Genomic DNA, 15,310 nt, shown 5'->3' on the forward strand with positions numbered 1-15,310 from the left:
ATTCTGCAAAGACAACACGTCGCCAGTTTTCTTTACAACGTTTCATCTGGTCCTCAGGGCGAATTTCAACCCATACCAATTTACAAATTTGCACTATTCACCTGATTATTTTCAGTATGGGAATGGCTTGTTTTCACCCTTTGGCTCGCAGATCTTTTCCCATTTTTTGCATCCGTTGACGTCGGTTTAAAGCGGCAAGAGCAAACATTTGCCGTTGGCGAGTGCTGTACAATGCGTACAAACCAATAGGATTTTGTTCATTGAACAAATTGAACAGAGTTTGAAGAAATGTCGCTAATAAAACTAGCACCAGCCTCATGTCTACAAAATTATATTTAAGTCAGCAATCACTGCAATGCCCCGGCTCTCTTCTGTGACAAAAAAAAAAAAACGCAACACAAAAAAACGTTCTACAATATGAAGCATTTTCTTTATTCTTAATATTTTGACAAGAACCACATTGCGCTTCGTGACAGAATACTTTATAATAGCTATATCTGAACGATTTTTAAAGATTTCATTCATGATTTGTTGAGGTAAATTCTCTATGAGATGGCCTCTACCCTCATCACAAGCTGGTAGTTAAAATGAAAGTTACAAACCAAAAAAGCAATACGGAAAGTTCCATTGTGGTATAGACATCCAGTAATGTGGTGCATGAATTAGCTCAGAGTTTTTCCAATCAAAAACAGTTTAAAATAAATTTGTATCAGTCGCATACAAGTTCTTTGGATGTCACTTAACGACAGCATTATTTACAGTTTGTAACAATGAAATTTACCAATCGTTTTTATTTTGAAGCCGCATTTGAATACTTCCGCAGTGTTACCAAACTCTGCATCGTTTTTCGGGATTTAAGTTACTTCCCTTTGGACATTTGTACGTCTTCGCGAATTCCTCCATATTTGACAAGACACCATTTACCCTGAAAAGAAAAACTAACCGTTTGTAAGGACGTACAAACGAGACATGGCTTTTCCCTCCTTCTAAGTGCTTTAAGTTTTCGACTTCCTGCGGAGAGTTCACTGCTCTCAGAATGCTGGCCACTCACTCGATCTGTGGGCTCCTCAGAAACTAATTATTGCTAGCGATAGACTTGCCTGTAAATAGGTAAGGCATGGGGATCAGCTTTTGCTCTTCTGAAGATCTGCGTAGGACTGAAAGAGCTGCACCACATCTAAGGACACAATACAAATTGGGTCAGAGGATAAACAACAGTGTCAGTTCATAAAAAAAATAAAACATTTTTATCAATCCGATTGTGCTCAGCAAATTGTGGTACGTAAGCGAAATAAACAAGCAAACAAGTTATTTCTAAGATTTTATTAAGAAAAAAAGTGATTGAGACAAAATAGGTCCCTCTACTGATGAAATCGATTGCTTTCTTTCTGTTGAGCCAATCTAGTTTATATGAACTTGTCTAATTCTCAATAAACTGCCTTATTTATTACCTCCTTTTATGGAGGATGTTCAAGTTCTTTAAAAAAGTCACTTTACCTGAGCGTAGCTAAGGAAAAACATCTGTTCACTGGATCTGTCCAACCCGGGTACTAGTTCCTCTTTACCGTGTTTTCTCAGCCAGTTTTCATAAGCCTGAGGAAGAAACTCACATTGTACGTTTTTTAAAGAATTTCGAGGAAAACAAAGCCGTACTTCCGGCTTGGACTGAACTTAACTCGCTAAAGCCATGGCCAGAAATCCGTGACAGCATGGCTGCCACGCATGCGGATCGATGTCGAACTCTGTCTTCGCTTACAAACCGCTGACTGTCACGGATTTCTGGCCATGCGGGCTCCAGGGAAGTGCTTCTGACTTGTGAGAGAGTTCCTGCAGTAGCAGGCTGGGGGCTTTACTCGTATATTGGTCACAACTACGGACTATTTCAATCGTAGCGTGCATATCACATGTTATGTTGTAATTATATTTGTATATAATAATAACTATTTCTTACCCTGAAAGCGATCTTGAGAGCTCCATTATCCGCTATGTTTTCAGGTAATGTCAGTCGACCATTCACCTGAAAAATGTCGAAGTAATATAGGTAAGGTGCACGGCATCACTTAACATTTCAGCCGGTTGTGTACACTTTTCAAATAGCAAGTTTGTTTATAGGCAAATTGCTAGGCGTGACCATTAGCCACGATTTAAAGTGGAACATGCACACCTCTGAACTAAGTAGAAAATGTTCCTCTCGTCTCTACTGTTTGAGACAACTCAAGAGATCCGGAGTTGCACCAAGCGAACTTGTGCAATTCTATGTGACATGTATTAGGCCCGTCTTGGAATACGCAAGTCCTGTATTCCACCGTTCTCTACCAAACTACATCAGTGAAGATTTGGAACGGATCCAAAGAAGGGCACTCAGAATCATCTATCCTAACCTGTCATATTGTGTAGCACTAGAAACGGCTGGCCTACCGAAACTTCACGAGAGGAGGGAAAAAATCTCAACCAACCTGTTTGACGAGATAGTCCGTAACCCCACCCATAGACTCCACAGCCTCCTCCCCCAAAGGAAGAGTTGTAGATACGCACTGAGGCGCAAAAGTGATTTCACTCTCCCCATATGCAAAACCGAGCGCTTGAAGAATAGTTTTATTTTTAGCCATATTTATAAGATGTAGATAATTTTCCTTCTTTCTTAACCACGAAGTTGTAATATTTTACACGTCCTTTTTATCATCTGTACTTGTAAATATTCCGTAATTCAGCCCATGGCTGCAAGGTGTTTATAATAAAGTATCTATCTATCTATAATGCTTTAACGCATTTTTGAGGAAATGCTTTTTTAAATGAGTAATGTCACTTTAACCGCCATTTACTGGTAGCATATATGTTTGAACTGGGACAAAGCCATTGAATTCTGATGTCAACCCAGACTGGAGGGCAAACATCTTGCGGCCATTCTTACTTTATTTTAAATTTATGAGGTTAATAAACAATTAGGTTGCTGCTACATAATACGTACAAAAATCTGCCTGTCGCCCCCCACATTCAGTGGGAGTGGGTATTTATTGTACTGGTCAACAAAACATTGGGATCTGTTTTGGAATCCAGTGAGAGTAAAGTTAGTCCACCATTGTGTACTGATCTCACCGTACTTGTTAAACTTTCGACCTAACAAGAGAAGAAAGCCTTGATCTAAGATCTTCAACTTCCATAGCACTTCATAAAGAGACAGGGAAAATAACTAAGATTGAAAGTAACAGAAAAACTAAATGATCAATATGGGGGACGAAGAAATAATTGACTCGCAGTGTTATGTTTTAACTCACAAAAGCAAACTTCCTTTTCTGGAAGCATATTTTCCCTTTCCTCTTAGTGTATACATAGTCTGCTTCTGGAATAAATAAAGTATGTATGTACGTATGTATGTAGGTAGGTAGGTAGGTAGGTAGGTAGGTAGGTATGTATGTATGTATGTATGTATGTAAGACATTTCAAAATAAATCAACAGGACTGGAATAAAAGGTAAATACTCTGAATTTTATCAACAAGCCGGATTAAACAGCTGAGTGCGAAGGGGTGTTGGAAAAAGAAACATCTTACCTATGTTGTCGAAACCATGGGTTAGTTCATGAGCAAGGATTATTCCGATGCCACCAAAATTGACTGCCCTGCGTGTGTATTGATAAACCGTCATTGACTTGTATACATTAAATAGAATTTCAATCTTATCGGCTATGTAAGCACCTTCTACTATTTTAGAACAATGCACAATCACTGCACACGTGTCGTTATCAGACAGCGAATTATCAATGTAATGCCGAGGTCATAGTTGTCTTGACTTCACGATGTCCTTACATACCGTGGTGCAAAGCGGCCGCTATAATATGGCGGCTGAAGGATTCCTGCCAAAATATCTGAAATCGAAATAAAAAAATTTACAAACACTTGATGATTTTTCGAGCAGCTGAGCCAATACTTGCACGCCAAACTTATGATAAACGACATACTTATTTCATTTTTCTCTCTTTGGTAGTAAGCATTAACAGACTGTGGCCCACTGTACCATCTGTCACGAAATCAAAAGAAAAGTCATTAACACGCATGCGTGGATTAGCCGTTTCATTTCAGTCAACTGCTTATTCTTACGGATACCAGGTTATGCGTTTGTTAGGGGAAGCTAGCTGGGCATGAGTATATACATCCTTAGAATAGTTGTACGTATATTGGTTGTATCTAAAGTGAATGAGTGAGTAATAAATTTTATTCCTGTCAACTACATCTGTGGCGCAGTTTACACCAATTAAGGACACTGTCGAAATTAAACATTTCCCTAAGGTAGTAGTGCCCGTATAGGAGATGTGTCTGTTTTGTATAGTTCGCCACAATAACATAACTTGTTATAATTATTGCTATCATTATCATTATTGCTAGTAACTAAAAAACAAGCATGCGCATTTCATCGTAGCAATCGAGGTTCATTGAGACCTGGTGGTGGTAAATTGTAATGAGTGCCGTTGGTAGTTTTTTTTTGTTTGTTTTTTTTTGTTTTTCCAGAACCAAAACAAGTGAAATCGGAAGAAACTGCAAACCTACAGGTGTCTGCTGAAAAAACAACTCATTGAACTTACTGTCCCCTAATGGAGGGTTTCCTAAGTTTAGAGAGGGATTGGGATGAGTACCACTTGCTCACGTTCACTTCATTTAGCAAAAATCTTTTATCATCCACTTCAAGCTGAAAAAGGAGCCAAATTATTATATTCAGGTATGTTACCATCCTCTAACAGTTTAGGTGTCAAAGATAAAATTTTATCTTGCCACAGAAACAGGCAAAGCATTTATGATTTTAACGTTGAAGCATTTATCTCTTACCCGTTGATAATACTCTCCGAGTAAGGTTTTGTTCACACACATTTCAGGGTAACCAATTTTCTCAACCATCGCTTTTTCCTGCATGGAAAAAAAGGAGAAACAGAATGATTAGTTGAGATGAAATCCGTATTAATTCTCCAGAAGAATTTAATGTGGGTCACATTTTCTTTGTTGATGCCCTGTTGACCTATCACATAACAGATTACATAAAAGTTTGACCTTCTCGTATACAGTAGGTCTTGTCTCGTCGTCAATCCATGACAAGTCGGCTACTTCTTCTCGAAAAGCTTGTCGAATGTCTTCCATCATCTCCTTAACCTTGGAGGGGAACAATAATTGTTACAATTTGCCATTTATTAAATCTAACTATCCTCTTTCGTTGATCAATTTTTTTATCTGTTTTGGGTGGTTTTGTCTCTTTTAAGAAAGATAAGCTACCCTTGAATTTCTCCTTGATCGTCTATTGGAAGCAAAGAAATTCCCTGTCGAGCTGTAATTAAAAAGAAATTGAAGGAAAGAAGCCATAAAATATTCATCTTCGACGGAATTTGAACCCATGCCCCTCAGACATCGTTGGGGGTTACCGCTAGCTGAACTACCAGGCGACATGTTGTGAGCAAAGGAATTCAGTTTTATAAGTTATTCGTTCCCGTGAAGGAAAGTATCAAGAACATCATTTATTAACTCGAATATCGGACACATATCAAGATATCATTTCTTTTCTGTACCTACAATGGCATTCCTTTGCGAGAACTAAGCGCCCAATAAAATTTTCTGCTTTACCAATAAAATTTGCTGCTTTCGTGCCTAACTTGGTAGTAGCGCCCAACTAGTGTCCAGCTCACCTACGGAGATCATTTCTTTACTTGTATAACGTCAACACGTTAAAAGAAACACGTCTAAAGGAAACATCGCTGTTATTCAAACACGACCTTAATTCAAAATGCATATTTCACACGAACCAATGGGATCATTTTTCTGTCAAAAGCCTTCTCAATGAACAGGCTTCCAGTAGCAAATGTGAGCCCGCGGTAAAAGTTTGTGGTAGTGATACAAGTAAGCCATCTTGCTGCTTCGCCTTGAATATGAGAAGTTTTCCTTTTGTAATTGGCCTCGACCTCTCTGAAAGGCTTGGATAGGAATGGAACTAATCGCCTTAAAACCGTCCATATAAAGTAGTTGGACAAGGTTCTACAGAAGAAAACATGATGGAGTAAAATTTAAAATTGAAATCTCTCGTTGAAGTAGATATACTCAAGTAATCTCTTATAAATAGGTTGAGGGTCAATTAACCTTCGGACAGCGCTCTACCAATTCAGCTAACAAGCTAACAACTAGTATCGCAGAGGTCAGTGGTTCGAATCCCGTCAGTACAGGCCTGAATTTTTTCAGGTCTGATTTTCACTATTGCTTAAATAGTGGTGCTCTTTACTGCGAGGATCGCGCACAAATACGTTTCTATAACCGCAGTTCAGATATATGAAGTTCATAAATTCGTTGTGTTTGATTTATCATCTTACGGGTATCGCAGAGGTCAGTGGTTCGAATCCCTTGCAGGCCTGAATTTTTTCAGGTCTGATTTTCACTATTGTTTAAAAAGTGCTCTTTACTGCGAGGATCGTGCACAAATAAGTATTGTAAGAGTATCTGGTTGCATTAGAAGTTGTGTAATGCGTGTTTTTCATTAGTGTAAGAAGTGTTTTTCGTAACTAAAGTTCAAAAAAAGTAACTTGGTGATTTTGTTGTTACACGCTTTGAACAGTCTAGACAATCGATGATCACGAGCCAAATGATCTTCTAAACAAGATTAAGTGGAAATTATTGCGCTATCTTACTCCCTGTCCGTAGCATGTAAAACTTCGGCCATGTTTCTGAGGTACTCAAGTGCAGGTACGATGATGCCCTCAGAGCCATCCAGTGTTGTGTTATACTCGCTGAACAGGCTGTTCAAATGTTGTAGCCATTGAAACTGCAGTGAAATCATGTTGATGAGTTAAAGTAAATTTGGACTGGAGTTACGAGGAACTCTTACCTCCCTCCCCCCCTCCCACCCCTCTCACGCAACAAAACGAAAAAATGTATAAGGGCACTTTGGTAACAAAAGGCACTTTGATAACTCTTACCTCCCTCCCCCTCCCCTCCCCCATCATCTCCCACTCCTCTCACGCAACAAAACGGATGGAATTGAGAAATAGAAATTGTAGTTTAATGCCAAGAGATGCCAACATTTTATCTGTAAAGATTTCTGATGGAACACATGGTAAATCATATCTCCTACAAACGTTTCGGCGACCACGAACATCACAGGATTTCAAATGTTGAAGCAAGATTGTGGCAGTGAGCAAAGAATTCAATAATTCTTACCTGAGGAGCGCGGTTTTGCAGTTCTCGTATTGTGATTGTGTCATGTTCATGTTCGTAGAGGAAAGTCTTGGAGGGCATACTCTAAACATGAAAAAGAAAAGACGGTGGAAAGGACTGTCGTGTCATATTCTTTTACGCAACATTGCGTTATGGAAATAATTCCCCAGAGAATCGCAAAACCAAAGGATCAAAAACATGAACAGCGGAAAAGAACTGAGTGACAAATGATAGCATGTTACCAATCATAAGGTCAAATGTCTACAAGGTACCCGAGCGAGTTGTTCTTCAAATTCAAGAATCCTATTCATTTGCTGTTGGGTGGTGGTATTCTGTCCTCCCAGCAGCATCCCCACTGTTGTCATATACTCAAGATATGCAGGTTTCCTCTGAAGGGAGAACGAATACAAATAACAAAATGAATGGTACTAACTGACACGATTGACTCATCCAAAGATAAAACCAATAAAGACATTCACAATTATAACGCATTATGAAAATGCATCGCGAATGATCACTATCATAATGAGACAGTATGTTAAAGTTTACTCGTAACACATAAAGACTCATTACACATGCTAAAGATCAATCAAACACTGCACGACAATACAATGATCCATTTATCTGATATAATCATGGCCGAATAACTCAAATTTGTTCGAATTCAGAATTATTGATTTTTTTTTTTTTTTTTACAGACTAAATCCGAGGTAGAGATTATGAAGTCTCATCAAAGTTCAGACCTGCTGGCGTTTAATTCCAAGAAAAATGATCAAAAGCTGCCTTTTGTGATGGTTATCCTGGGTCCTGGGACTGGGATAGCCTGGCTTTCTTTATCGGTCACACTTACTTTACTGTTCTTCGACAGATATTCTTCACGAATCAAGCTTAATTCCGGGGGAAGTAGCTGAAAGAAAGAAAAAGGCAAAACATTTCAATTTGAATAAACTAGGGGATTATTCAAGCAACGATGTTTCTGTTTCAGGGAATGATTCGGCAAATTAGCAACATGGCGTGGTTGTTCGTTGGTGTTAAAACGACTGCACCTCTTTTGCTGATAACTCTCCCAGAACTTCAAGGCAAAGTCAAAGACAAGCGATCACGATGGTCATTTGCATAAAATCAGAACAGATTAACGGGTTTAACGCATTTATTTCCAAATGAAGTCATTACTTATAAAACCAAACTTTCCATAACAATAATTGTTTGTTTTTCTCGCCTTTTGTCCTTCCACAGCTCCTTTGAATCAAAGTGCATTCCGAGAAATTGTTGCGGATAATTGAATCATGAACACCTGGCAATTTTACGCTTTTTTTTTACCACTAAGATAGAATCTTTTTAATCTTTGTAAAAATAAGCATCAGCAAGGTGTGGTGCTGTCGTGGGCTTACCTTTAAAATATGTTTCGCTGAATTTCTTGGGTTAGTTAACACATCAACAGTAAACAGAGGCGAAGAATGTAAAAAGGTTGCTTGAATCTTTAGTAGAGCAGTCTTCCAGTTCCATACAGTTTTATTCCACGTTCCGTTGTCCAGAGCCCATGAATCAAGGTTCTCTATGAGCTCCAACATTTGCTGTTTAGTAGTTCTCTCAACTTCTTCTTCATTCATACACGAGCGATAATACCTCTTTGCTTTCATTACTGGGTCATCGTATTCTCCGGTGGCATCTTCCAACATATTTCTAAGTTTCTCGTTGTTTGCCTGAATCTTTTTCATGAATGTAATATACTCGTTCTTGTGCGGAGGAATTGGGTTGTTCTGTATCCATCCACCGCAGGCAAAATGGAAAAAGTCCTGACATGGGTCGAAAGAATGGTCCATGTTCCTTGTGAAGCGGGCTGCAGTCTCCAGACAATCAGCAGTGTTACACATCCTTGGTGATACTGGGCTTTCACTAGTGGAAAATGGCGCTGATGCTGTTGGCACAGCCCGACCATTTACAGTACCATTTGGCTTTGCGTCGTGATGACTGCCTTTGGAAAGTTCCACAGCAAATAATACCGCTAACACAGTGCATATCAAAAGAAGTATTCCACACAGACTCAGCAAACATACTTCTACCCTCCTCTGACTCCTGCGGAAGGTAGTGGAGTTTACTCCAAGACTCTGAGCACTCGGTGCAGAACATAACTCTATTCCAGCCATAGTTTTGTTCTTGTGGATTCTCATATGTCTCTCTCCTTCTCGGCGAATGTTTCTTCAGATTGGTGAGTTAAGCTAAATAAACAATTTTCTTTTTACAAGCCAGCTTTCAAAGTAAACAAACAAATGAGCGCCGAACATGTAAAAAGGGTTTTAACACGTGAGTTAGTTTCTCAGAATCCTACTGAGTTGTTTTCCTACTCTCGGTCAGTTAGTGTTGAAAATGATACGTGCTCAGGTCTGATTTTCGCTATTGCTTAAATAGCGCTATCTACTGCGAGGATCGTACATCATGCGTATCTAATACCGCAGTTCAAAATATATGAACTTCATATCTTCATTGTATCTCATTTATCACTTTTACGGGTTTATTACGAATCAACTTAACGGCCTGTTCCCAGTTAGCTTGTTAGCTCAATTGGTAGAGCGCTGCACTAGTATCGCAGAGGTCAGTGGTTCGAGTCCCGTACAGGCCTGACTTTTTTCAGGTCTGATTTTCGCTATTGCTTAAATAGCGCTATCTACTGCGAGGATCGTACATCAGGCGTATCTAATACCGCAGTTCAAAATATATGAACTTCATATCTTCTTTGTATCTCATTTATCACTTTCACGGGTTTATTACGAATCAACTTAACGGCCTGTTCCCAGTTAGCTTGTTAGCTCAATTGGTAGAGCGCTGCACTAGTATCGCAGAGGTCAGTGGTTCGAGTCCCGTACAGGCCTGATTTTTTTCAGGTCTGATTTTCGCTATTGCTTAAATAGCGCTATTTATTGCGAGGATCGTACATCATGCGTAATCGGTTTCTTTTAAGGTTTTTCTTCTCTCATTATTCCCCGACAGAAACAAGAACGACTTTACCGTTTTTTCAAAGGAGGAAATTTGTTACACTCAATAGAATAAGGGTGCGTTCCCTTGGGAGGATCCGGATCAGGATTCGTGATCCAAGATCACAGAGATCACGGTGCATCAAAGGAAAGGAGCTTTATAACATAACCAAAGTAAAGCGCGCGCTCTGATTGGTCAATTTAGCGTCCCCCATTTGCCCATGGGTGTACGCTGCTGACGTGAGCAAATGCAAAGACTATTTTTCCGCGCGCGCTTGTTTTTTCTGGTCGCGTAAGATTTGTTAAATAAAAGGGAACTCTTTAGCTACAATGTATCAATGTAATGTTATAAAACAAATGGTAAACACCACAGCGTACACTATTGAGTTATGGATGCACTTGGGAGGTTTGCTAAGCACTCAAGAAGCTAGAGTCGCTCTCGGCTTTCGCCTCGAGCGACTCTTACGCTTCTTTCGTGCTTAGCAACCTCCCGCGTGCCTCCATAACTCAATAGTGTACGCTGTGGTGTTTACCATTTGTTAATTAGTTCACCGGATCAGTTACCATGGCAGCAGGCGCGAAATTGTAGAGCGCGGCAGCAGAATCGCCCGCTAGATTTGAAAACGAAAACAAAATGTCCCTTGTGTGTAGAGCAGCTGTTGTTTCGTTAATAGAGGAGCTTGCCGATGATTCAATACTACAAGAGGCGAGAGGTTGTAAGGATGAATAACAAAGTATCCAGCCAATTGAGCTTATTATCTATCTAGGATTAGAGATAACCTTACTATTCAGACTATCGAGAGGATATTTAAATCAATATTACCTAAATCAGATTATTGTGATTTTATATGGAATAATTTAGCACCAAGTAATTTAGGAAAATTAGACTGTGCTGTTGGCCTCGCATAATCAGTAATCAATAAAAAATGTCTCGGCTAAAAAGAGGGATTGGCGACGATAGCTCTTTAAAATTATAATTCAATTACAAAGCGAACTTGAAGGCATTTAGATACTAGCACATGTTATCCCGCAGTAAATGGAAAAGCGTACTGGACTTATTCGCAACTTTTCAAGACTGTTTTCTTATGCATTTGATTTACTTATCGTTTTACTCTGAATCGTTATATTAGAGGAATACCTTGAGAAGGCTATATAAAATCAGTACGCACCAAAGATCTCGTCAACATTTCAAAAGCTTAACTCAACACGTTTTCTTGGTTTTTCGTAGAGATCTTTGACATAAATGGTCAAGCAATTACAAAACGCTTGTGACACGAAAATCTTCATAACATGATTCAGTTTATACTGTTATGTGCACGCACTGTTCTCAAGGTTGGTTATTTGAAATTTTAAGATTTTCTTCAAGACACGGTAAATCAGAAAATACCCGAACTCAATTTACAATTATTGATTTATACTGAATAGTTATTGTGCAAAATCAGTTTTTTTTAGATTTTCTCAAAATGCTTTCAATGGGTTACTCTCTGGCTAATTTTAAACAACTGTCTGGAAAATTAAGGTTGAATTTTTTAACTTGCTGATTGAGAATTCAATGTTCTCTTCGACAAGCAAATAAAAGACACGAGAGATTTCACAAAAACAAAAATATACAATAAAGGGAAAAAAATATATGTCATGCACCAATTTAAAAAGAATGAAGCCACATTGAGAGTTTATTGGCTTTTCCTACCTGATGACCATAACAACAGCTACGCGTAAACTGAATGGTGTTGTTCTAGCCAGCTGTCAAGGTATTTTAAAGGCTACTGATTAAAATCAAGGTTATGAAAGCACATTGGTATGAGAGCATTAGGCAAAACATTAAACATTTTCCTTTCTGTTCGATAAAGACTATTCCTTGCTAGTGCTGTAAGGAAATTACCTCTGTTGTATCTAAGTCGGTAAACAGAGTGATCGCAAAGCCTGAACAATCTTAATACTTTATTGGCAAAAACCGGATGAGATTTCGACGAAGAACGATGGCATTACGCTTATGGTCAGGTATTGAATAAAATAATTTCCCTCACCCATTAACCGCTCCATGTGGTTAAAAATTGTTCAAGTAGACCTATCACCTTTATGAGAGCGGATTTTCCAAAGATTTTATTTGGATCAAAGGCCCCGGTAAGTTAACATTGGAATCCACTAAACCGTGACACGGCTAAAAGCAACAAGGCAAAAACTCCATTCAACTTTGTTACAGCTTCAAATAGTTTAGGACGTTTTATTTAATCAGTAAAAAACTTCCTTCATTTTCGTGTAAATAGGAGAGAAAAGGTATTATAGTGCTGATTGCCTGTGGAGCTTTTCGAGAACATTGACTAATGATTTGAAACCCGCGCTTATGTTTATTGAGCTTCTCTTTTATTTTAGAACTGAATTGTTCTGTTTTCTTTTAGACAAAAGGAACAGACAGGTGGAAGATAACTTTGCACCAATAAAGGCAGGAAATTTACCTAAATATTCCAGGATTTGTTCATTCCAATGTTAAATATGATAAAACAACAGAACCTATTGCACGGAACATTTCTGACATTTAAAAAAGAATTTTTTTAATGAAAACAAACCACCTTAAATTCAGCAAAATCCATCACTGATTTGTGTTTAGGGAAAAAGGGAACTGCAATGTCGGTTTTCTTTTGCAAATCGGTGAAATCAAATGTACGCCCCAAAATATTAATGTAATTGTAGAATATTGTATTTACTTAGTGTCAAGTACTTTAACAATGGTCATTGTACCTTTTTTTTTCTTTTGTGCTTCCGGAAACACCTGCACAGCAAAGTATTGCGAAAGTTTTGCCGTTAAAATGTCGTTTCTTAGCAGAATCTTCGGTATGCAAAGTGCCAAAATATTGCTCACACAGCCTCATTTGCGTAAAAAAAAAAAAAAACCTACAACAACACCGTCTATAGTCATTACTATCTAACTAACTAGTGTTAGAAATCTGTACACGTGTACATCATAGCGATACGCACCAATCTACGTTTTGACCTTTAAAATTCAAGAAATGCAGCATCAAATCTCCGTTAGTAAGAAATCGTTAAATACCACCGATTATCGTTATATTCTGGGGATAATTGTGACTTCTACTACAACAAATTAAAAATCCACAGAAATCATTACAAGATCGGGCGATGACAGGTCACAAATAACAACACTATTCACTAATCACACTGATAAATGCCGACAGGACAAATAAAAGAAATTTTTCACATTAAAAGTATCTATCTGTTGGTTGTACTGGTACCTTGCTCATGACAAGTTCCTGGAAGAACAATCACAGTGTTTTTCACAAACCAACACCGTTTTTAAATAAATAAATCTATAGTTATGGCTTCTAAAAACACACAACGTGAACGTGGGATCCTTTTTTTCTAACCTTAAACTATAGTCGATATGTATACAATCCAATGTTTCCAGCTTATTACCATGATAGCACATATGGAACACACTGTTTATTCCATAATTGTTAACTCACTTGCGTTTTCTGTAAATTCCTCTTTGCCAGCTTTTCTTCGCTTTGCATTAACGACCTCCAATTTGGATTCAAAACTTTCATGCCTGGCTCTTTTGGTTAGTGGTGTGTGAGCTTTGTTCTTTATTTGGAAGGGGACCAATGACATCAACTGATGGAATTGAGGTTGTCTCATGTCACGCCATAGAACAATCTTGTCACTGTCACGCTCACCAGCAATGTTACTCCTGTCACACACACCACCAACGCTACTTCTGTCATCACATTTGATCACAGCTGCATCATCTAACTTTTCAGTGAACTTACTAAGTATTGTTGTTTTAATGGCTTGTCTTGTCCACAATGTCTGAAAGTCTTTCAATAAAGCTTCTAAAGTCCCACATTCATGTTTCCATGACATTTGTTCATAACAACAGTCATACAACACAAGAGGTACTTCTGAGGCCATATTGTATTGTGGTCTACTAGGACACTGTTTGATGTCAAGCATCCAGTCAATAACTTCCTTATTTTCTAGATTCTGACCAATCATTAAAAGTACAGCTACCATACAGCGTACTTGATGCCACAGAAATGCTGACCCACAAATTGTTATTTGGCACATTTCATAGCCACTGCAGTTGTCTGAGTCATTCTTTTCAACTGTAACTGACAGAAGCTCTCTTTCAAAAGTTAAAACACCACTTGCAACATCCATTTTACAAAAATTTCTAAAGTCATGCTTTCCCACAAACTTCTGAGCTGCACAATTCATGATTTCTATATCAAGATTTGCTGCAGGGAAGAAGTATTTATATGTCCTGTGCAAGCAACTGAATCTTGCATCAAATTCTTGTTCCACAGGCATCCAGGCAATAATCCTGATTTCTGGTGGAAGGAGCTTGTTTAGAACATGAGCATAGGAGATTTCTGACATCTCTTTAGCTGTCTCTGCCAATGAATGAATCAAACTTTTAATATGTTGCAAAAATAAAAGTTTTGTTAACTGTTTTATTAAACCCTGCAATGAAAACAAGATTCAAACTGTAAGAGAACTACACAAAGGATCTTGGGGTGTCATAAAAAGGGGATTGGGTATTTGAAATTAGAAATTCATTACATACCAATCCTTTGTTGTACTTTTTCTGTGTCCCCACTAACAATGACACCAAGACCTTCAGCCAGATTCGAGCGTACATCAAGTGATACAACCTGTGAAAAGGCACTTACTCCCTTATCCGTCCTTCCACATCTGGCGTAATTGCTGCTAGCTCTGTTTACTACCAGACAAGCTTTCAATAGAGCGGCAAAAAGGTGACCTTCGATTGTGTTTTCTGTGCTCTCTTGACTAGCAAAGCCATGAAAGTCCCATCCAAGATAAGCTATTTTTAGAGCTACGTGTCGTTTATGATAGCGAGAAAAATCAAATGGTTTTTGTTCGCTGGTATTTCCAGCGCTTGCCTTCGATTTCTTTAAGTTTTTCCCATGATCTGCCGAATTTTTATAATCCTTTACAAATGCGTTCTTCGTATCTGGTTTCTGTTCTACTAAAGAGCTTCCATGAAGCTTCAAAAGTATTTCTTCCTTCTCTGTTGTAAGCTTGACCACCCTTTGGATGAGGTCTTCCCTTGAAAGGAATTGTAACTCGGCTGTCTCATCCAACACAACGTGCTCGCCACAGTCCATCTCAATCTTGCTTCGGAC

General features: G+C 38.5%; 2 protein-coding genes across 2 annotated transcripts; both read right to left on the minus strand.

The window, feature by feature from the left end:
* Positions 1 to 418: 418 nt before the first annotated feature.
* Positions 419 to 11,937, minus strand: LOC111332852 (endothelin-converting enzyme homolog). Its single transcript, XM_022938312.2, has 18 exons — positions 11,842 to 11,937; positions 8,571 to 9,398; positions 8,030 to 8,086; positions 7,452 to 7,568; positions 7,183 to 7,263; positions 6,654 to 6,787; positions 5,781 to 6,009; positions 5,038 to 5,136; positions 4,819 to 4,896; positions 4,578 to 4,681; positions 3,957 to 4,015; positions 3,809 to 3,863; positions 3,550 to 3,617; positions 2,969 to 3,117; positions 1,952 to 2,017; positions 1,498 to 1,593; positions 1,101 to 1,177; positions 419 to 925 (listed from the first exon to the last, which is right to left on the minus strand). Exons 2-18 carry the CDS (start codon positions 9,348 to 9,350, stop codon positions 826 to 828), a joined length of 2,349 nt encoding a protein of 782 aa, XP_022794047.2. The 5' UTR covers positions 9,351 to 9,398; positions 11,842 to 11,937; the 3' UTR covers positions 419 to 825.
* A 749-nt stretch (positions 11,938 to 12,686) lies between these two features.
* On the minus strand, positions 12,687 to 15,301 carry LOC111332832 (tRNA pseudouridine(38/39) synthase). The gene is made up of 2 exons (XM_022938291.2): positions 14,731 to 15,301; positions 12,687 to 14,557 (listed from the first exon to the last, which is right to left on the minus strand). The coding sequence occupies exons 1-2, from the start codon at positions 15,290 to 15,292 to the stop codon at positions 13,608 to 13,610; spliced, it is 1,512 nt and encodes a 503-aa protein (XP_022794026.2). The 5' UTR covers positions 15,293 to 15,301; the 3' UTR covers positions 12,687 to 13,607.
* Positions 15,302 to 15,310: the final 9 nt, after the last annotated feature.

The sequence above is a fragment of the Stylophora pistillata genome, chromosome 9, assembly GCF_964205215.1.
Source record: "Stylophora pistillata chromosome 9, jaStyPist1.2, whole genome shotgun sequence".
Lineage (NCBI taxonomy): Eukaryota > Metazoa > Cnidaria > Anthozoa > Scleractinia > Pocilloporidae > Stylophora > Stylophora pistillata.

Excerpts from the sequence above, each read along its gene's own strand:
- LOC111332852 (XM_022938312.2), bottom strand. The coding sequence starts at position 9,350 with ATGAGAATCCACAAGAACAAAACTATGGCTGGAATAGAGTTATGTTCT. Across the intron at positions 8,087-8,570 it reads CAGCGAAACATATTTTAAAG|CTACTTCCCCCGGAATTAAG; the intron begins GTAAGCCCACGA and ends TCTTTCTTTCAG. Across the intron at positions 4,682-4,818 it reads TCGGAGAGTATTATCAACGG|CTTGAAGTGGATGATAAAAG; the intron begins GTAAGAGATAAA and ends CTCCTTTTTCAG.
- LOC111332832 (XM_022938291.2), bottom strand. The coding sequence starts at position 15,292 with ATGGACTGTGGCGAGCACGTTGTGTTGGATGAGACAGCCGAGTTACAA. Across the intron at positions 14,558-14,730 it reads AAAAGTACAACAAAGGATTG|AGACAGCTAAAGAGATGTCA; the intron begins GTATGTAATGAA and ends ATTCATTGGCAG.